This window comes from Hylobates moloch, unplaced genomic scaffold (assembly GCF_009828535.3).
Source record: "Hylobates moloch isolate HMO894 unplaced genomic scaffold, HMol_V3 SCAFFOLD_15, whole genome shotgun sequence".
Taxonomy (NCBI): Eukaryota; Metazoa; Chordata; class Mammalia; order Primates; family Hylobatidae; genus Hylobates; species Hylobates moloch.
The window spans coordinates 2,925,204-2,952,011 of NW_026652290.1; the positions used below are offsets into that span (position 1 = coordinate 2,925,204).

The window sequence follows — 26,808 nt, forward strand, 5'->3', positions numbered from 1 at the left end:
CATGGTTTAAACGCTGAGCTCGTGGAGGACACCAATCTGAGCCGAGGTCTCCTCCTCTGCCTGTACCCCTCATCCACCCAGACCCCACCTGAGACTAAAGGCCCAACAACCAGAGCAGGAGGCGGCTGCGGCAGGCTGGGGGCTGTCCCTGGAGAAGAACAGTGATCTCGACCTGCCAGTTTGGTTTCTTAACCAACTGTGACTGAGACTTGGAAGATGCAACAGCCATGGCTGTAGGTCAGTGGCAGGGGCCCAGTTCTCAAGAATTACAGAACCTGGAATATGGTTCCTCCTGCAGAGAATACAAAAGTCCAGCCACTGATGAAGCTGACTGGAGGGCAGGAAGGAAGTAACAACAATATCGACCCACGAAACTGGACAAGCTGCCATTTGAGCTGGGAGGATTTATGCAGCAGAGAAGTACCAAGTCCTGAGTAAGAGAATGGAGGTTTATTTCCAGCCAACAATGCTTCCTCAATCCTTCCTGGAACCGGCCCCACAAAGCTCCAGTGTCAAACTTGAGCTCCACAATGGCAGCCGCCAGCATCTAGATCCCGCCAAATCTAAATGTCACGTTTTCTTTCCAGCTTCGGGAGCAGCGGGCACAGAGAAAGCACTCTGAACAGGGGCACAGGGCAGCCAGCCCCGAGGCCACGGGCAAGAATGCTACAGACTGGGAGTTTCCTGTTGGACAATGTAATCTTGGCATCTTACAAGTATGTGGCAGCTAGGGAGGCAGATTAGTAAAATGACTCCTTTCAAACCTTTATTCTCTCAGACCTGGGACAGCCCATGGCCTGATGAGATCTCACTTCACGAGCACAGTAGCTCCTTAAAAACAGATCCTCACTGTGGCTCATGAGCCTTGAGGATTCCCTGCTGGCCATTTCAGCCTCTCCCTCCCCTTTCTGCACCCAGGATCTCTGCAATGCCTGCTCCCTGAAATCGCCTTCTCCCCACTCTTGCCTAGAAAGCCCCGTGTAGGCCTCAGCCCAGCCCAGGGAAGCCTTCCTCTACCCTCATTGCCCACCTGGCCAATGAAGACAAACTACCCTACTCTGTGCACTCACAAAAATCACCACCTCTAACAGTCAGCCTGGCCCACAGAAGGTGCGCAAGCACTGACCTCTCTCTCTCTCTCAATCTCTCTCTGTCACACACACACACACACACACACACACACAATATCAAACACTGTCAGTTTATCTTCTGTCAAGTTTAGGTTCCACACCTACCTTCAGCTGTTATGTTTTAACTTCAGACTCCCAGCCTGGTCAACTCCACAGTGAGTTTTGTGTGTAGATTCGCTAGAAATGTCAGACGGGCAGGCAGCAGAAGAGCAGCTAACAAAAGGGTTAGGCTTGCAATAAAAGCCTGCCAAGGGGCAGGAGAAGGTGGGGAGGGGACATCAATGCTGAATTACAAAAAAATTTCAAACCCAATTCTTTGTTCATCTTTCTGCATCATCTTTTTTTTTTTTTTCTGAGACAGGGTCTCACTCTGTCACATAGGCTGGAGTACACTGGCGCAATCATAGCTCATTGCAGCCTTGACCTCCTGGGCTCAAGCAATTCTCTTGCCTCAGCCTCCCAAGTAGCTGGGATTACAGGCATGCACCACCATGGCTGGCTAATTTTTAAATTTTTTGTAGAGATGGGGTCTCACTATGTTGCCCAGGCTGGTCTTGAACTCGTAGGCTCAAGCAGTCCTCCTGCCACAGCCTCCCAAAGTGCTGGGATTACAGGTGTGAGCCACCATTATCTGGCCCTGCATCCTCTTTCTGAACACTGGGGCTAATGCTCCTAAATCCTAAGACAAAAAGAATTACTTATAGTTAATTCATTTATTTTTTCCACAGATAATTTATTGAGCATGATTTATACACCAAGCAATGGGCCAAGCACTGAGGATAAAATATGAAAACTCGCCGGGCGCGGTGGCTCACGCTTGTAATCCCAGCACTTTGGGAGGCCGAGGTGGGCGGATCACGAGGTCAGGAGATCGAGACCACGGTGAAACCCCGTCTCTACTAAAAAATACAAAAAATTAGCCGGGCGTGGTGGCGGGCGCCTGTGGTCCCAGCTACTCGGAGAGGCTGAGGCAGGAGACTGGCGTGAACCCGGGAGGCGGAGCTTGCAGTGAGCCGAGATTGCGCCACTGCATTCCAGCCTGGGTGACACAGCGAGACTCCGTCTCAAAAAAAAAAAAAAAAAAAAAAGAAAACTCAATCTAGGGGAATAAGTTTAGGTATTATGCTAAGCTCTTCAATTAAGAATCTCATTTAATTTTCACAACAGTCCCACGAAACTGTGCTCTTAACCATCAGGCAATACGGCTGCTTCAGAACAACTGCTATGCCATCCTCCAGAAACCCTCTTGTGGGGGCATCAAAGTAATAGTCAAAACAAGATTTTCTGAGATGTGAGTCACTTCAGGTTGCTAAGAAAGCAACAATGCTGGATTACCTTTATAAAATACCTCCAAGTTCCAGAATAAAATGATGTTGGTTTGACAGAGACATGGTTGGGGGCTAGGAGTGAGAGCTGTCAACAGCTCAGCAAAGCCTCCAAACCCAATGCTGCATGGGAACATCCCACCCCAGGGGCCAGATGCCAGCCACCCCCCCTGGAGAGCCCTGGAGAAAGCCCATTGCTAGCACATTTCCTTTAGTTGTATCCTGTCGGCCAGGACTGAGCCACTGCCGTGGGCACACTGCCTGCCTGGGAATGGAAACACTCAATTTATCAGAAAAATGGGCGGAAGTTGGTGGGGCCCTTTGGGACACATTGGGGTTGCCTTTGCTTAGACCGCTTACTGACGGAAAGGCTCTGCTCCCAACCACAGAAGGTTTCTTTTCTTTCTTTTTTTTTTTTTTTTTTTTAAGATGGAGTCTCGCTCTGTCACCCAGGCTGGAGTGCAGTGGCGCAATCTCAGCTCACTGCAAGCTCCGCCTCCCGGGTTCACACCATTCTCCTGCCTCAGCCTCCAGAGTAGCTGGGACTACAGGCGCCCGCCACTACGCCCGGCTAATTTTTGTATTTTTAGTAGAGACGGGGTTTCACCGTGTTAACCAGGATGGTCTCGATCTCCTGATCTCGTGATCTGCCTGCCTCGGCCTCCCAAAGTGCTGGGATTACAGGCGTGAGCTACTGCGCCGGGCCCCAACCACAGAATGTTTGTATAGGAATGGGTGAAACAGGAGTTTGCCAAGACTGATTAAGCCGGCTATAGAATTGGCCTTGTAGACTGAAGACAAGGTAGGGAGGGGAAGGGAAACACTTTCTCTATTTGAAAAATCTGGCTAAATTTACAAAGCCCACGTGGCTCAGCATGACTCCTGATGTTGTTACATGGAACATGTTACAACCAACTGGACTTCAGTGTAAATGCAGGGAGCTACTTCCAAGGGGAGACTTTTGTTATCCGACTATTCCAAGTGCAATCTACATTTGATTCAAGACACTTGAAGATTTTTGGTTTCTTTAAAGTTACAGAAGATCGTCAGAGAGGGCCATTCCCTTTCTGTCTTATCCCCAGAGTGTCAGGAATGGCTATATCTAGGTCCAGAGGTTGCCTCACACCAAGGATCTGAGTCAAGCCCTTGGTATTGAGGCCAGGACAGGCTTTTTGCCTTCAAGGCTTCCCACAAGAACAGTATCTCTGTGCTTTAGGTTGATATATTTGGGGGGTTGGGGGGAGCCTGGAGCCAGACAAGGACAAAAGCGACAGCTTTGTGAGGCTGAGAATGCAACTCTGGAAGGCACACAACTCTACATGGCTACCAAATTACAAAAGCATTCCATCTGAGAGGCTGGCTGACAAGCTGAGGAGTTAGTTACATCAACATCTCAGGAAAATATACTCGCAGTCCCTGAAAGTCAGGGTGGCAGAAATGCAAACTGGTCATCATCGACACTGGTAGGAAGGGGACTGAGTTACTTAGAGGGCCAAAGAGAAGGCCAGCGTCTTTAAAGCACAGCCCAGAAAATATTTACCTAACTCCAAAGTTAGGGATAGAAATGAACAAAATCCTATCGAACCCAGAAATCACACAGCAGCATTTCAGGAGACATGGATGAAAATACAGAACGAAGGTCGGAAGTGCTGGATCCCTAAGGACAGGCAGTTCTCTGCATCATATAATTTCAAAAAGATGAGTCCCAGATGGGGAAGGAGGGGCCCAGCCACACCTCAGTTAGCAATCCATGGCATCTGGCCCGAAGGTAAGGAGGTATGTTGGGGCTTGCACGGCTGACGGGAGGGTGGACCAGACACGCGGTGGCTCCCTGTGGGCTGCGGAACCACAGGAGTGAGGTGGGGCTCCTGGGAGTCTCAGCTTCAGGTTACTTGAATCAACTGCCATCAAGAAGGCCCCTCTGGCAGTGCAGTGAAGCCAAGGAGGGGTTAGAGGGAGAATAATGGTCATTGTTCCCCTTTGCATGAGATCACAACTTCCAACAACTACCAGCGTTTCTACCAGCAGTGTTCAGCTTATGATGTAGTGAGGCCTTCCCTGGAAGGTGGTAGGACAAAGCCAAAGCAGGCTTGGATTTCTTTCCCGTGCGACAATCGAAGAGTGACTTTCATGGCCTGCCTGCCTTTCCGTCTCCTGCTCAGATCCGGTCACCACCCAGCAGGTCCCTAGACCCCCAAAACCCTAGACCTCAGGCTGGGGTAGGTTCTCCCCAGCACGGGCACTCCGCGAGCTTCTGGAAATTCCATGTCTCCCAGCTGTGCAAGGCAACCCTAGCGTTGTTGCGGAAAAGCCTAAAGACCATCCGTCGTGCTCAGCGCAGGGAAGTGCCAAATGCTAGGCAGGCTTGGGCATTCTCAATAGCTCAAGGCCCACATTACGACTTCCAAGAGAAGGGTGGTGGATGGCTCACAAACCAGCAATGGTCAAGGGCCACTTCCTTCTCTGGTCCTGGGTGAGTCTTACTGTAATTCTGTTCCCTTCTAATCAGCACTCAAAAGATTACAGGGTATGGGAGATAGAACACAGGGGCAGGTGGACTAGTAAAACAGGATGGAAGGACGAAGCATACACTCTCCCACTCACGTAGCACCCCACATGACACCCTAAACATAGAACCCACTACAAGCTAACCTACACTAGTCAAGTCTCACAATAACCCTATGAGGCAGACATTATTATTTCCATTTTGCACACAAGTAAACTGAGGTAAAACACAATGAAGCAGCTTACCCAATAAATGGCAACAATAAAATTCAAGGCCAAATCTGTTTGGCTCCAAAGCCCAGTTATCCAGTTATTCCCAACTTTCCACCTTCTCTCTCTAGACTAAGAGGCTGCAAAGGGTAGCGGTTTCTAGGAAGCTGTTGGTTCAACCACTGGGTAAGCCAGCAACGGAGACCAAGAAGGAAAAGCACCTCTCCAGGAATGATTCTCTAGCAGGTCAGAGTGAAGGAGGTATTAAAACCCTGGACTTAAGGGAAGATAGCCAGAATTATCATCTTTCAGCTATGACGATCAGGGGAAACAGCTCTAGAGTCCATGGGGCCCCAGTGAGTCACATCTGAGTTAACTTGTTTGAAAGGGTTGGTCCTGCAGGCTTAATCACACAAACCGTGGGTGCTACCACCCTGTCCTTAGCCTAGAGACTTCCTGGGGACTCACAGAAAAAATGCTACCAAATCCTGAACTCTACCCAGCTCTTCTCCCTTCCTGGGTGAGCAACCATGTGGACTTCCAATAAGAACACGAGCTTAAAGGATGAGTTATTCCTTCTGACCCAAGTAAAGAACATGGCCCATTTCCTGTTCATCAGAGAACTTCATTAGAGGGAAAATGCAGACATGGCATTCAACTATAAAAACCCATTCAGATTTTGCTAGTGTAACGTGCTTATTTCTGGATTTAACTTATATAGCTGAAGAAAATAGGAGAATGAGGGAAATGATGTGAAAATCTGTGGGGCTAATGATTGGGGTCACTACTAGAACAAAAGTTGGTAGATCGCAATGGATTTTTTAAAAAATCTCCATTTGGAATATTTTTAAAATTAATTTTTTTTTTTTTTTTTTTTTTTGCCGGGCACCATGGTTCATGCTTGTTAATCCCAGCACTTTGGGAGGCTGAGGCAGGCAGATCATTTGAGGTCAGGAGTCCGAGACCAGCTTGGCCAACATGGTGAAATCCCAGCTCTACTAAAAAAATACAAAAATTGGCCAGGTGTGGTGGTGTGCACCTGTAGTCCCAGCTATTGGGGAGGCTGAGGCAGGAGAACTGCTTGAACCCCAGGAGGGAGGGTGTAGTGAGCTGAGACAGCACCACTGCACTCCAGCCTGGACGACAGTGCAGTGTCTCAAAAAAAAAAATTTTTTTTTTCTTACAGCAGCTTTGTTGAGATATAACTCATATACCATACAATTCTTTTCTTCTTCTTTTTTTTTTTTTTGAGACGAAGTCTCTCTCTCTCACCAGGCTAGAGTGCAGTGGCGCGATCTCGGCTCACCGCAACCTCCGACTCCCTGGTTCAAGTGATTTTCCTGCCTCAGCCTCCTGAGTAGCTGGGATTACAGGCACGTGCCACCACACCCAGCTAATTTTTGTATTTTTAGTAGAGACGGGGGTTTCACTATGTTGGCCAGGATGGTCTTGATCTCCTGACCTCGTGATTCACCCGCTTTGGCCTCCCAAAGTGCTGGGATTACAGGCATGAGCCACCGCTCCCGGCCTCATATGCCATACAATTCTTCAGTGTTCATTTTTAACTGTTCATCTGTGTCATATTGCTATTATAATTATACAGTATAGCAACATTGAAAATGTTTATATATAGATACAGACAAAGCTGGATGTGAAACAGGTTATTATAGGCAAACATAAAAGAAGAATAAAAATGGCTGTATGAGGCTGGGTGCAGTGGCTAGCGCCTATAATCCCAGCTCACGCTTGTAATCCCAGCACTTTGGGAGGCCGAGGCGGGTGTATCATCTGAGGTCAGGAGTTCGAGACCAGCCCGACCAACATGGAAAAACCCCATCTCTACTGAAAAATACAAAATTAGTTGGGTGTGGTGGTGTACGCCTGTAATCCCAGCTACTCGGGAGGCTGAGGCCGGAGAATCGCTTGAACCAGGGAGGTGGAGGTTGCAGTGAGCTGAGATCACGCCATTGCACTCCAGCCTGGGCAACAAGAGTGAAACTCCGTCTCAAAAAAAAAAAAAATGGTTGTAGAGTTAGCATCATGGGATTAGGCGATTTTTTTCCTTTCTCAAAATACTCAATCTTGCTACAATAATTTGACAAAAATAAAAATAAACACAATATAAAAACATTTTATATTTTTATAAAAATATAACTCTGTCCATTAAAAAAAAAGTCCAAGCTTAAGCTCTGAGAGCTCAAGTTTGCTCTTTCGTTCTGCAGAGTAATTCTCAGTTGTCAGGGCTCTCCAGCAGTGCATCAACAAAGGCACACAAACAACCTGTTTGCAATGCTGCAAAAGGACTCGGGGCTCCTATCTCGTACCACATCACATACCCTCCTAAATATCCTTCAATATCAGGAGGAATGCAACCCTTTGCTGCTTGTTTATGAAAAGCAACAGCGTCTTCCTTTCAGATCCCAGAGTCCTGGAAGGACAGCAAATATACCAGGAGCCCAGATGGGAAACACTTGTGCTCTGCAGCGATCCTGCAGAAGCTGCCCGTGTTCTGGAGTCTGTGTTCAATAAAAAGAATATAAGAATTCAACCTGCAGTGCTGCCCACATGCAATTGCTGGCAGGCTCCTCAAAGTTCTTCCTATAATCAGCAGTCAGCAACAAATTCCTGGGAGATTAGCCCCTTAGGCAGTTTTCAGATATTTGATTCTGGTACTTCAAAAGATCAGGAATAATGCAAGGACAGTGTGAAGGAGTTGAGAGGAGAGTAGGTGAGGGAATTACCGAGTCAGCTCTGCCCAATAGAAATCCTCGTCTAGACTGTGAGTCAGTAACTCCCATCAGCTGGGAGACCTGGTTTTCTTCAGAGTGGGTATGAACAGCCACTGAGGCAGAGAACTACTCACCCGGCTGGGCCTCCAGAGGAGGCTAAGTGAGGACTTGTCAAGGCCCCCACTCTGGAACTCTAAGACAATCTACTGCCACGGTTCCCAAACTGTTACCTGGGGTAACCCAGCAAACTCACAAAGGTGCCACAGGATATTTAACAAAACTGTTACAGCCTTACTCCACATGTCACATACCCACACACACTTACACATACTATTTTTTAAAGCAGCTACTGAATTGTGAGGACAATAATACTTATTGTCTGAAGCTAATGACGTAAGAAACAGAACCATTCGTTAGGCATTTTTTCTTCTTTTTTTCAGACAGGGTCTTGGTTTGCTGCCCAGGCTGGAGTGCAGTGGTGCAAATCTCGGCTCACGGCAACCTCCACCTCCCAGGATCAAATGATCCTTCCATCTCAGCCTCCCAAGTAGCTGGGACTACAGGCACACGCCACCATGCCTGGCTAACTTTTGTAGTTTCTGTAGAGACGAGTTTCACCATGTTGCCCAGGCTGGTCTCAAACTCCCGTGCTCAAGCAATACTCCTGCCTCGGGCATCCCCAAGTGCTGGGATTACAGGTGTGAGCTACCACACTCAGCCGTCAGGCATTTCTTTGGTTCCGGAGGTCTGTGAAAAACTATGGAGACATGAAGGGCAGCGAGCCGAGAAATCGTGGCGCCTTCTAACCTACAGGATAGGGGCGTATAATCAGACTTAGTTACACTGAAAAGGCCAAGCACTGCTAACAAGTGCACTGTATACTGCGAAAAGCACCTTCATGTACATTCTCTCACGCCGCAGTCACAACCACCCTGTAAAGCGGGTCTCACAGCCCTGACTGCCCAGATGCAGCCGAGTCAAGCTTAAGTTATAGGCCTGTGGTTCCACAGCCAGAGGGAAGCCAGGCCAAGGCACAACTCAGGTCTTCGGACCACAAGTCCACCAGACCGGCTCTAAATTGTTTGTGAACTCCACATTTTAGTACTACTTTAGGGATCTAAGAATTTTAAAAATGTCTTCTCTTAACTGGGGTTATACACGCCTTTTTAAAAAATGCCAGAACAATTCCCCCCAACCCCCACCTGATGCCACCTCCTTGACCCAGAAGACGGAATTTTGTTTTCACAGATGTGCGCTCCTGGGCCGGGAGAGTTCTTTTCCTAGATCAGCACCTCAGGGACGCTGGCGATCCCAGTCCCTCCCAGTTAGCTGGCAATAGGCTGCTCCATCTTTCTTGCTCCAGGCCCTCAACCCCCATGTTTGTTTTCAAAGGAAGGGTGTGTCAGGGACAGTGAGTGAGTGGAAACAGCTTCATCCACAGGAACTGTAGGAGTGGAGAAAAAAATAAACAAAGGAAACCGTCCAGGGCAACCAAGGTAAAAATGGACAAAGGAGAGTGGCGAAAGGGATGCTCGGGTGCCAAAGGTAGAGGGGGAGGAAGCACTTCAGCCACCAGGCACTCCTTTCCCGGAGTGAGGTGCTGGCCCCAGGACTGTCACTTCTACTCTTTTTCCAGAACAGCAGTGCCACCTCCTGTTAATTTGTTGCTTACCGAAGAGACAAGATCAGAAACTTGAAGTTAGAGACAAAAAAATAATGGAACATAGGATCCTTTGTTTCTTATGCAATGCCCAGCCTCTTTCTCCAATCTCCTGTTCACTAGTTTGGGGCAAACTCAGCACCCGCAGAGCCCAATCCCTGCTGCCCCAACCTGGAGGACAGGACCAAGCCTCCCTGCCCAGGTGGGCCAGAGTTAGTTCTTACTCACACTCCCAAACATGGGGCTCTGTGCTCACAGGTAACCCCAAACATCACAGCAATAAAAACCAGGGCAATTCCAGTCTGTGCATATTTTAAAGTCATCAGATAATAAAGTTAGAGAACACTCAACTTTGCTTATGTATAATGCCCAAGTCCTTTTCTAGGGGGTTCCCAAGGAACTCCTTGGAGTTTAATCCAACCTCTACCAACAGATTTCTTTTATGCTGTTGATGACAAGTCATTTCTTAAAACTTGCCTGAGGCCGGGCGTGATGGCTCACACCTGTAATCCCAGCACTTTGGGAGGCCGAGGCAGGAGGATGACAAGGTCAGGAGATCGAGACCATCCTGGCTAACACGGTGAAACCCCGTCTCTACTAAAAATACAAAAAATTAGCCGGGTGTGGTGGTGGGCGCCTGTAGTCCCAGGTAGGCTGAGGCAGGAGAATGGCGTGAACCTGGGAGGCGGAGCTGGCAGTGAGATGAGATCGCGCCATTGCACTCCAGACTGGGCGACAGAGCGAGACTCTGTCTCAAGAAAAAAACAAAAACTTTCCTGAAAAACCTCTAGAAACAGGGAGCTCGCTACCTTATGAAACAGCTCAACCCACTTTTAGCCGGAGATCACAAAAGGTCCTTCGTTATGTGAAGGTAAACTTCTGTGGAATTCTGCGCGCGGCTTCAGGTCTGCCTCAGGCTGCCTTAGCCTTTCCCTCAGCAGACCTTCAAACACCAGAGCGCAACCCCGGCTCTTCCGGAGTCTTCTCTCTTCCAGCTCTACCTTTCCCTCAGGTGATGTGCTTTTGAGTCCCCTCACTTTTACGACTGCTCTTTTGAGAGCACTCCAGTTTAAAACATGGAATCTGGTCTTCCAAAACAGGCCAACAATATGGTATGACCAGCCTGGGAAGCGTGCACAGGTGGAACTGGAAGTGATGGTCAGTTCAGCCAGTGCTACTGAACAAACACACACCAGACATATTGAGCCCAGTACCGCCGGCCCTCTGGATCTGTGGTTCCGAATCCATGGCCAAAACTCACCTCCAACTGAAAATGTGTGTGTGTGTGTGTGTGTGTTTTTTAAATTGTGTCTGTGTTGAACATGTCAGACTTTTTTGCTTGTCATTATTCCCTAAACAACACAGTCTAACAACTAGTTACATAGCATTTACATTGTATCAAGTATCATGATTTAAAGTATCCAGAAGGATTCCCAAGGCTAAATGCAAATGCTACACCATTTTATATCAGAAACTTGAGCATCTGAGGAGGGGGTCCTGGAATCCCCACAGATAGTGAGGGACAACTGCATTTTACTTTTACTTACTTAAAACGAATGAGGCAGATTTTATTATGATGATTATTTTCGCGATGAGAAAAACTGAGGTTAAAGGACTTCCCCAAGAAAACCCCAGTCTCATTCCAGAGCTTGAACTCCTCCCCACCATGCCAGGGCTGAATCATCTTACTCTGAATACTAACCCATCCTCAACACGGCTCAAGACCCCATAAGGCTAACAACTTAACGGACATTTTCAGAGCAATAAAAACAGTTCTCAAACAACAATTGAATCACTGACCCATGATTTCTGTTTTAGAGTAATAGTAGTTTTTCTAAGGGGTCTGCAAAGTCAAAACTGTTTTAAGTCATTATTTGTCTTTTTCATCGTGTTGACCTTTGCACAAGCAATGGTGGGTAAACTGCTAGCCTTTAGAACAAATTGAGGCAGCACACCAAACTGTAGCCGTTTGATTTAAAAAAAAAGGGGGGGGGTGCTGGGTGTAATCCCATGGGATTCCCATGCCTGTAATCCCAGCACTTTGGGAGGCTGAGGCGGGCGGATCACGAGGTCAGGAGTTCGAGACCAGCCTGGCCAATATGGCGAAACCCTGTCTCTACTAAAAATACAAAAATTAGCCAGCCATGGTGGCGCGTGCCTGTAGTCCCTCCTACTCAGTAAGCTGAGGCAGGAGAATCGCCTGAAGCTGGAAGGCAGAGGTTGCAGTGAGCCGAGACTGTGCCACTGCACTCCAGCTTGGGCAACAGAGTGAGTGTCTCAAAAAAAAAAAAAAAAAATGTTCTGCCAGAACAGTAAAAATGATTAGTTTTATGACATCTTTTTATGACATCTTGACATTTGAATATACATCTCTTTAATATTTTGGGCAATGACATGAGAGGCATGCATAAATACTTCTGCTGCATAACAAAGTCAGATAAATGTCTCAGGGAAAAGCACACATAGCAATGCCCCCTTATCCCTGGGGGATACGTTCCAAGATTCCCAGTAGATGCCTTGAACCTCTGATAGTACTGAGACCTATATATACTATGTTTTTTTTCTATACATACATACCTATGATAAAGTTTAATTTATAAACTAGTAAGAGATTAACAACAATAATTAGAGTGACATACTGTAATAAAAGCTATGCGAATGTGAACTCTCTCTCAAAATAGCTTACTGCATGTAATATTTTCAGACTGCAGCTGACCTCAGGTTACTGAAGCCACAGAAAAGGATGGACTACCGTTTGTGATTATTTGAGTCACCAGTTGAACTGGCAGTTTTCTTCAGGAAACACCATTTTTATTTGAAAGAATGACAAACAAACTAGTTATCTGGACTTGGGTATTTGGCAGACATTTTCTCAAGACCAAAGCCTGTTACTTCAAGGAAAGCTCTGATAGCACATATTGAAAATGATAAATTCACGCTCTCAAACAAAAATTATTAGAAACACATTATCTTGAAAAATGTGTTGCTCCTTACTGTGGGCTTGCTAAAAGGTTTCTAACATTTAATGATTTTCTGATGAGATCAGTGATGTCACTAATAAATACTACTTTTTTGATACCACAGAACAAAACGTGTCAACATTTAGATCTGTATAACTCAGTAAACCAGCAATTTTCAAATCACCAGTGCCTGATGATATAAAATCATGTATGGGTAAAAGATCCATTCAAAGGGCAAGACAGACCAGTGGATTTTAGGGAAGCAGAATGCAGAGTTCACTGGTAAGGTTTCGCATTCCATGATGTAACTAACCTTTCAAGGAAACTGTCACCTGTTGAGTTTTGATAAAGTATCAAAGAAGAATACCTACAATTACCTGAATGCAAAAGCAGTTATATGTACCCAGCCATATTCTATTAAGCCAGACATTAAAGAGATTTATAAAATGGTGATACAGTGTCACTCTTTGCATTAACATTTTTTTGGAAATACTTATTTTTTCTAAAAATGTTATTTATGTTAATATGTAATAGGTTTGTTTGTTTGAGTCAAGGTCTCAGTCTGTCACCCAGGCTGGAGTGCAGTGACAAGATCACAGCTCACTGCAACCTCTACCTCCCAGGCTCAAGTGATCCTCCCACCTCAGCCTCTCGAGTAGCTGGGACTAGAGGCATGCGCCGCCACACCCGGCTAATTTTTGTATTTTTTTTATAGAGATGGGGTTTTATCACGTTGCCCAGGTTGGTCTCAAACTTCTGGGCTCAAACAATCTGCCCACTTCGGCCTCCCAAAGTGCTGGGATTACAGGCACGAGTCACTGTGGCCAGCCCAGGTTTGTTAAAGTAAATAATTTAAACTTTTCTCAGTTTTAACTTATAAAATAGTAAACATCAATAGATAAAACCAAAATGAACAAAAACTCTGAGATCCTCAATTTTTAATTGTGTAAAGAAACCTAAATGTTTTGAGAACTACTGAAAAAAATTAAAGGATCTTTAAAAACCAAAGTAGAGGCCGGGCGAGGTGGCTCACGCCTGTAATCCCAGCACTTTGGGAGGCTGAGGTGGGCAGATAACGAGGTCAGGAGATCAAGACCATCCTGGCCAACATGGTGAAACCTCATCTCTACTAAAAATACAAAAATTAGCTGGGCGACGTGGCATGTGCCTAGCTACTCGGGAGGCTGAGGCAGGAGAATGGCTTGAACACGGGAGGCAGAGGTTGCAGCGAGCCGAGACTGCACCATTGCACTCCAGCCTGGGCAACAAGAGCGAAACTCCTACTCAAAAACAAAACAAAACAAAAAAACAACAAAAAAACCAACGCAGAAAGGAGAATGCCATCTAGTGGAGACGACAATTATGACAGTAATCTAATTGTTAACACTTCTAACAAAGATCCACACTTGTAACATATTGTATTGTTAGAAACTTCGTATGTTTGCGGCCGGGCGCCGTGGCTCACACTTGTAATCCCAGCACTTTGGGAGGCCGAGGCGGGCGGATCACGAGGTTAGGAGATCGAGACCACGGTGAAACCCCGTCTCTACCAAAAATACAAAAAATTAGCCGGGCGTGGTGGCAGGCGCCTGTAGTCCCAGCTAATCAGAGAGGCTGAGGCAGGAGAATGGTGTGAACCCAGGAAGCGGAGCTTGCAGTGAGCCGAGATTGCGCCACTGCACTCCAGCCTGGGCGACAGAGCAAGACTCCGTCTCAAAAAAAAAAAGAAACTTCGTATGTTCATGTGCATTGGGCCTGGTGGCTCACACCTGTAATCCCAGCACTTTGGGAAGCCAATGTGGGCAGACTGCTTGAGCCCAGGAGTTCAAGACCAGCCGGGGCAACATGGCAAAACCCTTTCTCTACAAAAAAATAAAAAAAATTGCTAGGTGTGATGCACAGACCTGTAGTTCCAGCTGTTTGGGAGGCTGAGGTGGGAGGATTAATTGAGCCAGGGAGGTTGTGGATGCAGTAAGTTATGATGGCACCACTGCACTCCAGGCGACAGAGGAGACTCCATCTAAAAACAAAAACGAAAAAACAAAACTTCATATGCTTAAAGCAGAATGTTCAAAATTAAGGGTTTTGAATATAAAAAATATTGTTACACATCAATTTAAAAAAATGTGGGCTGGGCACAGTGGCTCATGCCTGTAATCCCAGCACTTTGGGAGGCAGAGGCGGGCCTATCACTTGAGGCCATGAGTTCAAGACCAGCCTGGCCAACACGGTGAAACCCTGTCTCTATTAAAAATACAAAAAATTAGCTGGGCGTGGTGGCTCACACCTGTAATCCTAGCTACTTGGGAAGCTGAGACAGGAGAATCGCTTGAACCCGGGAGGCGGAGGTTGCAGTGAGCCGAGATCACACCACTGCACTCCAGCCTGAGCGACACAGCAAGACTCTGTCTCAAAAAAATAAATAAAATAAATAAAAATAAAACGTAAATGTGCCAGAAAGTTCTGGATTTGAGGTAGATGTTGCTATGTGGAAGAGAGTCTGAGGCCAGCTCAAGCAGAAGGATGACAGGGCCAGGACTAAGATAAGAGTATCACAGAAGACTCATGCTGGGGATCATTTGTCGTCCTTGGAGATGCCACGAGGACTCCTAAAAGACTGGCAACCACTGGGGATTGCAGAACATTGAAGCTGGCAAGCTCTATCTAAAGGCTTCTCCATCACCCTCCAAAAGAACTAAATCAAGTGACTTTGAGGGTTGGATTTTGTGTTCTGATTTCTGAGGGCTCCTCAAGAGGAACGGAAATTATTCTATGGAAACTTTTCATTCCACAGTAAAACTTGAAATGCACATGAGTGAATGAGGAACAGCGAAGCACATCAGTCAAGGAGCAGGCAGGAAAGATGGGGCTATCAGCCGTGATGTGGGGCTGAGAAGGGGAGCCTGAGCACAAAAGGCATTTCCACAATCTTCCCAGCTTCACCTTTTTTGGGTCCCTCCCACCCCATTCTTTAGTGACTGCTACCAGACAGTAGTAAAGTCTGTTTTGTTTTTCATGTGGCCCTTACCCTGACTCACAAAGCCCTGTCATTTCCCCAAGGATTTGCTGCCTGGATCACAGTATTTTAGAAAGGGTGACCGTTAAGTGTATGTACCCTCCTCTCCAGCCAACTTCCCCAGGAGGCCTTCCAGCCCTAAGAAAAGGCTGCAACTGTACCCAGAAAGACTCTAGGACCCAGATCCTCCCTTCCCTCCACAACTGAAACCCAAACACTTAACGGCTCCCTAGGCTTGTTTTACGTGCAAGCTCCAAGTCCTATATACCCTAAATACTAGGCAGATAAGATTATCACTACTGAGTGTTTTCGTTCTGCAAGCCCGAGCAGAGCTGTGACTGACTTTGAACTATGGGGCCACGGGTCTGCCCATACCATCTTGCCAGTTCTCAGGTAGGGCGAGTTCTTAGGCCTGGGTTCCAGGTTTTTCACTCAGCATAGAAAGTAGGTTGCATTTACAGTTTTCAGGGGTTCTTTTTTTTCCCTCCTGCATGCTGGTGCCAAAACTTTCTTTCTTGGCAAAACAGACTCTTATCTTTCTCACTCACAACCTCTCATGATTTTAGTGGCTACATACAGTTCTATCCAATCACAGAATCAGCTCAAATATGGAACAGCTCACACTATATTTTCAAGTATATTACTGTTGTAGATTATAATTGGGCATAAATTTCCTAAATTTTACTAGGTCATCTTGAAAGTTACAGCTGGTTTCCAAGCAGTTTTTTTTTTTTTGAGACAGATTCTCATTCTGTTGCCCAGGTTGGAGTGCACTGGCAGATCTTGGCTCATTGCAACCTCTGCCTCCCGGGTTCAAGTAATTCTCCTGCCTCAGCTTCCCCAGTAGCTGGGATCACAGGTGTGCACCACCCACCAGTCTCACCAGTTAATTTTTGTATTTTTAGTAGAGATGGGGTTTCACCATAGTGGCCAGGCTGGTCTTGAACTCCTGACCTCAAGTGATCCTCCCGCCTCGGCCTCCCAAAGTGCTGGGATTACAGGCGTAAGCTACCGCGCCTGGCCTCAAAGCAGTTTTTAACTGCAAAACGTGGTCCTTATTCCCTGGGTCTAGAGTGATAGAATTAACTCTTTTTCTTTGGGGGTACGGGGGGAAGTTTTTCCTCATAAAAAATGACTCTTCAACAAGTACACATTTCTAATGGCCAATGCACAGCACAGCAGCTTAACCAACACAAGGGTGTCTTAACCTTCACAACAGATCATTAAGGAATGCGATAGGAATTGCTACAAATTACTCTTGGCTGCTACTAGGATGGAACTATGAGAATAGTTACGTTGTTCCGAAAAAGACCATTCTGTACAGCTTGCCCAAAAGTGGATGGACACACCCCCAGGAAAATGAGAATTAGACCCACCATCCCCGAGAGCTGGGGAGAGGCCTCATTTTGGTCTGACCTTCTTATAGCCTCTTGTTCACTTCTAGATGACTAAAGAGAACCCAAAGCACGCGAGGTGGCTCTTACACCTTCCTGAGTCTAGAAACAGACTAAGCCACCTGCAGGGCAGTGACACTTAAAGCCCCATCTGGGATGCAGAATGCAAGTGGGTTGTTGGACTCAGCCAGGCCTCTCGCCCTTCTAGTCAGGAGATACGGCACAATCTGAAAGGCTGGAAATCCAATGTGTCTCAGGATTTGTTCATTCCTGAGTCGTCTCCAGGTTCTTTCTTTATAAAGCTTATTTTATCCCAGAAAATGTCCACACAGTCGCACAGTTTGTCAGTGGGACAGATCTTGACCAGACATACGAACTGAGCCATAATGTTCAAACACCTTGTTTGCATCCAGCCACCCACCACAGCCAACACCAAATACCTTTGGGTCATCAGCCTCAGGTTTTTCAGTCTCTGAATCGTCATCTTCCTACAAGACAAAGAATTTAGAGGATTAAGCTTAAAGGAGTGGGCCTGAGGAGTCTCACATGCATAACTAGGGGCCGGAGCAAACAGCCCATTTACCCAGCTGGGGTCATCCCACCAAGAATCCCTCCCCTACCGTATAACTCAGAACCAGAGAAAAATAAGGGGAAAAAGAGATATTCTGGGGGTGGGGGGATAAAAAAGCATCAGCAGCTCCAAGTCCAGTTACTCTAGTGGTGAGACAGTCCACATCAATGAAGATGCCCGAGTTAAAAGTCACATCATAAAAATGGAGAAAGCTTGCAATATGTTTTAGGAAAGAGGAAGCTCAGGCCACACAATAAAACAGGCATCGTGTTTCCACTGAAGTATCAGTTATTTCAAATCAGGATTATGAGCCTTCTTTCCTTTTCATATACACATGTACATCAGACTCAGACCTACTGTAACAGTGTTCAACACCAAGTGCCAAGGCTTACACACAGCTGTATTGCAGCACCTCAACCAGCATTTGCACTAACATCAACACAGGAAGGTAGGCATCAAATGACCTGAGCGAGTGACCTGGGAAAGGCAGGACTAAAGGGCAATGCCTAACGTTTCAGGAGTCCCAGTTGAGTGGGCTCTGCCTCCACCTAAGTGCTCACAGAACTGCCAGTGATCCATTCTACCCAGTCCTGTTCCTTATCCAGATGAGGTCAGCCTGACACAAAGGATCACACATGGTAAGGCATTCTCCAAAGTGAGCCCGCCATTCCACTGAACACTAACGCTGACGCTATGAAGGTCAAAGATCAGGAGCAGAAGCTGGACCAGCTACCTTATTGGCTGGCTAAATCCATGTCACCTCCACTACCCAGAACACTCCCAATGCACAGAAGCCTTTAACTGAATACTCAGGAAAAAATGGTTTCATTTGAAACTGCTATTTTCAACAAAGCTACACTTCAGCCCAAACATTACAGAGCACTCCATATATTAATATGAATACCACTCGAGAGACTTGAACAGACTGATGATTTGCAGACTTAACTGTCCTGTAAGGTGCCAGTGAGTCTAAAGCTTTAAATGCAATCTCCATAATCTCCTTAAAATGAAATCAGTCATGCCAAATAAACAGAGATGGAGCTTAGATAAATACAATCACATTTCAGAAGCTCTACAATAAGATCTGATGAGAGGATTTTACTAAGATATGAAATAAAGCTTAAGCATGATGAAAATTCTAGGCAAAGCAAATATGAAACAACACTTCAAAAACATATTATGCAAATGTACTAAAAAAAAGTTATGAATATTAAACCAGAATGTGTGTACTTCAGAAAAGTCAGAAAACAACTTGCAAAACTTTTCTGAATAATTTCAGTCAACTCTGAATTATCAGTATTAATGGATAGGGCTAAAGGCATGAAAGTATCTCCCAAAATGCATAATGTACAAAATCCATTTCTGTTTGTTGTGGAAATAATTTTTTTTTTTGAGATGGAGTCTGGCTGTGTTGCCCAGGCTGGAGTGCAGTGGCGCAATCTTGGCTCACCGCAACCTCCGCCTCCCGGGTTCAAGCGATTCTCCTGCCTCAGCCTCCCGAGTAGGTGGGACTACAGGTGCACACCACCATGCCCTGCTAATTATTGTAGTAGAGATGGGGTTTCACCATGTCGGCCAGGATGGTCTTGATCTCCTGACCTCGTGATCCACCCACCTCAGCCTCCCAAAGTGCTGGGATTACAGGCGTGAGCCACCGTGCTTGGCTGGAAAGAATTTTAATGCTAACATTTACATACCAACACGTAACAAAAATTTCAAACAAATAATATATTTTAAGTGATTTAATTAGAACTGTTGTTAAGTAGTCAGATTTGACATCCAGACTCATCTCTGCCTGTCTTATGCTAAGCACCAACCTCAATTTCCTTGCGTTTTCTGCAAACTTAAATTCTGGCTCATGTTGCTCAGGTGATTATGTGTCTAAAGCCTTTCTTGTTAATAATAGCACAGGTTCTCCTTTCTCCAGCACCTACTGAACTTCAGGCAAGATTTGTGATCAAGAACTAAGGGCACCATAATAAAAAGTGCCAAATAAAATGTCAAGAAAGAAGTTAAGAAGGCCAGGGATGGTGGCTCACACCTGTAATCCCAGCACTTTGGGAGGGTGAGGCAGGGGAATTACTTGAGGCCAGAACTTTGAGACCAGACTGGGAAACACAGTGAAACCCCGTCTCTACAAAAAAATTTTTTTTTAATTTTAAAAATTGGCCGGGCGCAGTGGCTCACGCCTGTAATCCCAGCACTTTGGAAGGATGAGGCAGGTGGATCACCTGAGGTCAGGAGTTAGAGACCAGACTGGCCAACATGGTGAAACTGTCTCTATGAAAAATACAAAAATTAGCCAGGCGTGATGGCAGGTGCCTGTAATCCCAGCTACTCAGGAGGCTGAGGGCAGGAGAATTGCTTGAACCAGGGAGGTGGAGGTTGCAGTGAGCCGAGATCACACCACTGCACTCCGGCCTGGGGAACAGGGCAAGATTCCGACAAAAAAAAAATAATAATAAATTAGCTAGGCATGGTGGCGCCCACCTGTAGTCCCAGCTACTGGGTAGGCTAAGGTGGGAGGATCACTTGAGCCCAGGAGTTCAAGGCCGTAGTGAACTATCTATGATCACACCACTGCACTCCAATCTGGGCAGCAGAGTGAGACCCTATCTCAAAAAAAAAAGAAAAAAAAAGAAAAAGCAGGTGAAAACGAATTTTCCTTTCTTATCTTGTTAATAAACTGACAAGACTTAAATGAGCCCCAACCAAAATTAAAAATAATGCAGAGTTGACTGTAGATAAAAATGATACACCAATTAGGATGCATGCCTGCTATAAATGGAGTAAATCATTTAAACAGGGAAAAATGAACATAAAACACCCATTGATATCTGGGTTAAATAAAATAATCCACTATCTTTTCCCCCAAATTTCAATTCAAAGATTAGTAAAAAATGATCCATATGAAAATACATTTTCAAACAGATCTGATATCCAACCCAGTTTCTTCCACTAATACTAAAACAAAAGGAGAGGGCAAGGGATGAAGCTAACCATGAAATGGAACACTGTTGGCACAGTTCCAAAATCTGACAAATGAAATTGTGCTTTTAGTAGCTCTGGATCTGGGAGATTTACCTACCGACTGTCTGCTGTTCTCATCCTCTTCTTCTTCATAACCATCTTCATCACCCCCTAGACGAGAAAAGTCATCCTCCCCATAGGCATCAGATACCAATCCGCCTTTCTCCTCTGAAAGGTGAGAAAACAAACAAACAAACACAAAGCAAGAAAAAAAAAACAAGAGTTACAATGTAAGAAAAAATGTCCAGAGATTTGAGTGGCCAAGACTATCTCTGAAGATACAAGGGGAACCTAAATCTCATGTTAAGTGACAATAGGCCCAGATTCGGCTTTCTGAGAAGACCATCATTTACTGAATAAAATCATTAAAAGGTCAGGGAACAAAACCAAGTACTAAATTCTGTTTCTAATGCTATAAACACTAGATAAACACTATAGTTTTTATAGGAAACCATTAGAGAAGTTTCTGACTGGAAGAGACCACACAAAATCACAAAACATGGAAGTACCTAATCTAATCCAATACCCTTCACTTTCCAGATGAGGAAGCTAAGGTCCAGATATGTTGTTAGGTAACTTGTTCTTTATTCTCCCAAAGAAATCTATTTCCATTATCTAACATTGTGCTTCTCAACCTGAGGAGAACATCACCAATAGGCTTTAAAAACTCACAAAATAAGAAAAATCACCTGGGATCCTTAAAAAGTTCACAAATGCCCACATCCTACCCCAGTTCTACCGAAATTAGGTTTTCTCACTTTGGGCATCAGATACGTTTATTTTTAAAAGCTCCCAGATGTGTTTAAGGCACATTCCTAACTAAAAGTTATAAAGTTAACAAACACAATCTTTACCATCTTCCACGTATGTTTTACTCATCGCTCTCCCTCATCAAACAACGAGCCCAGGGGGAATAGGCAGTGGCTGAGCAGCTGCTCCCTCTTCGTCCATCCCTCTGTCCATCACTATAACCGGCACGGAGTCTTTCAGTAAGTTTACGCAAATTAACCGAAACAACAGGAAGGAGATTCTTCATTCTTAGTCCACAGTCTCTAATGCTCTATCTCACCCAGTACCCTGGACCATTCTTCGGGGTCCGGTGCTTGGAGCACAATGACCATCTTGTTCCCTCCCGCCCAGCGAGGGTACAGCATTCCGGGTAGACATCCGATTCCCCATTCCAGCTTCCCACTTGGGCCTTACCAGCCGCGCTGCCCACCGCCTCGATTCCAGCCTCGCCATCAGACTCGGGCTCTGAATCTTCCGCGTAAACTGCGAGGGACGACAGAACATTCTTCTTCCCCGCCATCTTATTCCCACAGCCCCGGCGTGGCTCACTCCTATGACTCAAGACGCCGACTTCCGGGCGGAAAGGCAGGTTCTTTCGGATCCCAGGAGCCCCCGCGCCACACTGGAAACCAATCAAAACGGCAGTTTCTTGAGCCTGGCTCCGCCCTCATGCCAGCGCTCGCGCTACGTCATCACAGCACGACGGATATAAGATTGCGTGAGTTCTGCCTAAAGCTGAGTTCCCAGCGCTTTGGCTTCTCTGAGTTGGGGTTGTGTGTAGGGGTCTTCGAACAGTTCCGGAACCAGCCAGCAGCAGCTGCCCAGTAAGGGCCTTTAATTCCTGGGCGGACCACGGCCGGTTCTGATATCTTAGGGTGAAGAGAGGGAGGTGTCGGCCGGCCAAGAGAGAAAATTGCGAATCTTGGGCTCAGGAAGACGGGAGAAGGGGGTCGGGGTCCCGGGGTGGAAGAACGGTAGTGGTGGTTGCGCTTATAGAAGTAGGAGCAGGTGGTGGATCTTAGGAAAACGGTTCCCTGTTCTCCAAACTGTTCTGAAGACATTTATGTTTCTTCTCTTGATCTGATTTCTAACTCTGTGCTATACCGTGGCCTGGAATAATTCAATGTTTTTATTTTCATTGAGGGTAAAAGTGGAGATGTTAATTACTCAGGAATGTATTGCTTGAGGCAGTTCACCTTCAGCTTTATTATTTAAAAATAATACATTATTTAAGTGTAACATAGCAAATTGTTACAGAAAAATAAGCTGTATTTTTAAAACAAAACAGAGGGTTCTCGTGGCAACCTTTTACTACCTTTGCCTTAACCTTTGGCCACTGTTCTTGGCTAAGATGAGCAGCCACCATACCACCTTTCCTTTTGACCCTGAGCGGCGAGTCCGGAGTACGCTGAAGAAGGTCTTTGGGTTTGACTCTTTTAAGACGCCTTTACAGGAGAGTGCGACCATGGCTGTAGTAAAAGGTAACATTACCAAGCTACCTTCCTTTAAATTTATGCTGGCTATACCATAACGCTGCGGCAGAACACCCTCCTACTGATCCTTCGTACTGCCTCACCTTTGGTCCATAACTGGATTTGGAAATCTTTAGAGTTGTCACCCAAAGCTTGTAGTTTCGTTTATTTGTTTTAATTAGAGATGGGGTGATCTCCAAATCCTGGGCTCAGGCAATCCTCCCACCTCGGCCTCCCAAGGTGCTGGGATTACAAGCATGAGCCACCACGCCCGGCCCAAAGCTTGTAATTTTAGTGGCAGAACCACCCAGCTGGTGTATATTTCATAGCTAGATATACACATGGTCTTTGGAAACACTTCAGATTCTCATTATTGTTCGTTTGTACACACAAACAACAGCAACAATGAGGGTGGCGGGAATAACTTAACTCGGTCACTGGCCTTCTAGGTAATTCCCTTGTTGAAGGTTGAGTGGCCTGGGTCTGGGATAGAGAAGGGACGAGTAATAATGTTATAAACCTGAGATACAGTGACAAATGGAAGTTGCCAAGAGGCGAGCAGCAATGTAATATTAATGATACATGTTTAAACAAAAGCCCTCTAAATAATGTCCTACCATGTCTACACAGATGTACCCACTCATCTAGCAGTACTCTGCTTTCATGGCTGTTTAGTTCAATCATCCATATCACAGCAGACTCACAGACTTCTTTTTTTTTTTTTTTGAGACAGAGTCTTGCTCTGTCGCCCACGCTGGAGTGCAGTGGCGCGATCTCGGCTCACTGCAACCTCCACCTCCTGGGTTCAAGCAATTCTCCTGCTTCAGCCTCCCGAGTAGCTGGGATTACAGGCATGTGCCACCATGCCTGGCTAATTTTTGTACTCTTAGTAGAGACAGAGTTTCACCATGTTGGCCAGGCTGGTCTCAAACTCTTGACGTCGTGATCTGCCTGCCTCGGCCTCCCAAAGTGCTGGGATTACAGGCGTGAGCCACCGCGCTCAGCCCAGACTTCTTAAATCTTGTTTTTAACCATTGCTAGAAGTGGTTTGGGCATGTATCCAAGTTTCCCAGGATCCTTGCCTTTTTCATAGAAAGGACAGGAGAGGAATTAGCATTACATTGAGACCCTCCCATGTGCCAGACACTCTGCTAGGTGCTTTTCTTACATTCTCATTTAATTTTCAACAACTTCAATGAAAAGGCAGGAAGCACTGAGATATTGTTGTCTTGTATTTTTGCAGGTAACAAGGACGTCTTTGTGTGCATGCCCACAGGGGCAGGAAAATCCCTATGCTATCAGCTCCCTGCTCTGTTGGCCAGAGGCATCACCATTGTAGTCTCTCCTCTCATTGCTTTGATTCAGGTGAGGCTTAGGGCAACGAAGATGGTAGCCCAAAAAGATTCGGGGAAGGTTTTTTGAGGCTGGAAATTTCACTTCTCTATTGGTCTTTTGCCTCTTATTTTTTTTTTCTTTTTTTTTTGAGACAGAGTCTTAACTCTGTCGCCTAGGCTGAAGTGCGGTGGTACGATCTTGGCTCACTGCAGCCTCCGCCTCCCGGCTTCAAGCAATTCTTGTGCCTCAGCCCCCAGAATAGCTGGGATTATAGGTGTATGCCACCATACCCGGCTAATTTTTGTATTTTTAGTAGAGATGAGGTTTCACCATGTTGGCCAGGCTGGTCTCAAACTCCTGACCTCAAGTGATCCACCTGCCTCAGCCTCCCAAAGTGCTGGGATTACAGGCGTGAGCTACCACACCCACCCCTGCCTCTTATTTTCTATGATTTGCCTATCTCATTCGCTGTATTGGGTTTCTGTATTTCCCCAATGTAGCGTTCTCCACTGGTGCATATCACTCTGGGGGGTTACGAATGACTCCTGAGGTCCCTCACCCTCCTTTGTTATTTTTTTGTTCAGAGAAGTATGAAACTGTATTTTTTCACACATATACACTCAGTCTCATGTATACACACATGTGCACTCGTGATGTTGGGACAGAAGTTGCAGATGGATAGATAGCTAAGTTGATATGGGGAATCCCTGGTGTCCTGCTTATTTTGGTAAGGGCACAGTGTGCGAAACAAAAAATGAGAAACTGGATGGGACCTTATTAACATCTGCTCTACAGGTGTTCTGACTATTTAAGGCCTGCAGATGGGCTGATAGAATCAGAATTGAGGAAGTGTGGCTGTGTGGGTAAGAGCCATCCACCATGAAGAAAGGTAGACAGGGAACAACAGTAATAACTTGATGAATGTTCACCAGGTCCCAGGCTTTGTGCTAAGTGCTTTACGTACATTAATTTCTTTCTTTTTTTTTTTTTTTTTTTTTTTGAGATGGAGTTTCGCTCTTGTTGCCCAGGCTTGAGTGCAATGGCGCATTCTCGGCTCACCGCAACCTCTGCCTCCCGGGTTCAAGCAATTCTCCTGCCTCGGCCCTCCAAGTAGCTGGGATTACAGGCATGCGCCACCACGCCTGGCTAATTTTGTATTTTTAGTAGAGACAGGGTTTCACCATATTGGTCAGTCTGGTCTCGAACTCCTGACCTCAGGTGATCTGCCCACCTCAGCCTCTCAAAGTGCTGGAATTACAGGTGTGAGCCACCGCGCCCAGCTTACATACATTAATTTCACCTCTGAGATGTAAATTTTTTAAGTTATACAACAATGCTATTAGATAGAATTATATAAATCGTTTAGAAGGTAAGAAACAGCCAGTGAGCGTGTGGCAATTAAGTGAGCCAGGATGAAATCTAAATCTGAAGTCTGTCTGACTTCAGAGCCTGTCCTCTAAACTACTTCACCTTCCATACAGGTTGAACATCCCTAATGCAAAAATCTGAAATCTGAAATGCTCCAAAATCCAAAAAATTTTAGTGCTGACGTGACGCCACAAGTGGAAAGTTCCACATCTTTCTGACCTCATGTGATGGGTTGCGGTCGAAACTCAGTCAAAACTGTTTTTTCATGCACAAAATTTTTTTACATATATATATATTTATTATACTTTAAGTTCTAGGGTACATGTGCACAACGTCATGCACAAAATTATTAAAAATATATAAAATTACATCTAGGCTATATGTATAAGGTATACATGAAAGAAAAAATGAATTCCATGTTCAGACTCGGGTATCGTCTTTAAGAGATCTCATTATGTGTATGCAATCTGCAAATATTCCTAAATCCAGGAATATCTGAAATCTAGAACACTTTTGGTCCCAAGCACTTGATAAAGGATATTCAACCTATACTACTACTATGCAAAGAGAAGACATATTGGAGGGTGGGAGGAGGACAGTTTATGACTGGGAAATCCTCCAGGGACTTGCAGTGATGTTTACCTGAGTCCTGAGGGCCAATTATAGCTCCTTTCTCTTTTCTTAGGACCAAGTGGACCACTTGCTAACGCTAAAGGTACGAGTAAGTTCCCTGAACTCGAAGCTCTCTGCACAGGAAAGGAAGGAGCTGCTTGCTGACCTGGAGCGAGAAAAGCCCCAGACCAAGATTCTGTACATCACCCCGGAGATGGCAGCTTCATCCTCCTTCCAGCCCACCCTGAACTCCCTGGTGTCCCGCCACCTGCTATCTTACTTGGTGGTGGATGAAGCTCATTGTGTTTCCCAATGGGGGCATGACTTTCGTCCTGACTACTTGCGTCTGGGTGCCCTACGCTCCCGCCTGGGACATGCCCCTTGTGTGGCTCTGACCGCCACAGCCACCCCACAGGTCCAAGAGGATGTGTTTGCTGCCCTGCACCTGAAGAAACCAGTTGCCATCTTCAAGACTCCCTGCTTCCGGGCCAACCTCTTTTATGATGTGCAATTCAAGGAACTGATTTCTGATCCCTATGGGAACCTGAAGGACTTCTGCCTTAAGGCTCTTGGACAGGAGGCTGATAAAGGGGTGAGGCACTGAGGTGGACGCCAAGCAGCTGTTAGAGCAGTGGGGTGCGATATGCAGCATGGAGATGGAGATTGGTCTTCTAAGACCTTTGCTTTTTCTAGCTTTCTCAG

At 45.8% G+C, this 26,808-nt stretch overlaps 2 protein-coding genes across 9 annotated transcripts in view; one reads left to right on the forward strand and one right to left on the reverse strand.

Annotated features, from left to right (window-relative positions):
• Positions 1 to 21,881, reverse strand: part of SAP30BP (SAP30 binding protein) — a 40,429-nt gene extending 18,548 nt beyond the window's left edge. For 3 of the 4 annotated variants that reach the window (XR_004252440.2, XM_032178767.2, XM_032178766.2), the window contains exons 1-3: positions 21,734 to 21,881; positions 20,589 to 20,698; positions 17,370 to 17,417 (exon numbers count right to left, since the gene is read on the reverse strand). Coding sequence is in view for 3 of the 4 variants with exons in the window: in XM_032178767.2 (XP_032034658.1) it covers positions 17,370 to 17,417; positions 20,589 to 20,698; positions 21,734 to 21,839 (264 nt within the window). In the remaining variant the exon portion in view is untranslated. The remainder of the gene's footprint in view (positions 1 to 17,369; positions 17,418 to 20,588; positions 20,699 to 21,733) is intronic. The other variant, XM_058428828.1, reaches the window with a different exon arrangement.
• A 156-nt stretch (positions 21,882 to 22,037) lies between these two features.
• RECQL5 (RecQ like helicase 5) overlaps positions 22,038 to 26,808 on the forward strand; it is a 40,376-nt gene continuing 35,605 nt past the window's right edge. For 4 of the 5 annotated variants that reach the window (XM_032178761.2, XM_032178763.2, XM_058428823.1 and 1 more), the window contains exons 1-4: positions 22,038 to 22,184; positions 22,657 to 22,800; positions 24,035 to 24,156; positions 26,180 to 26,698. In XM_032178761.2, coding sequence (XP_032034652.1) covers positions 22,671 to 22,800; positions 24,035 to 24,156; positions 26,180 to 26,698 — 771 coding nt within the window. In that variant the 5' untranslated portion in view covers positions 22,038 to 22,184; positions 22,657 to 22,670. The remainder of the gene's footprint in view (positions 22,185 to 22,656; positions 22,801 to 24,034; positions 24,157 to 26,179; positions 26,699 to 26,808) is intronic. The other variant, XM_058428822.1, reaches the window with a different exon arrangement.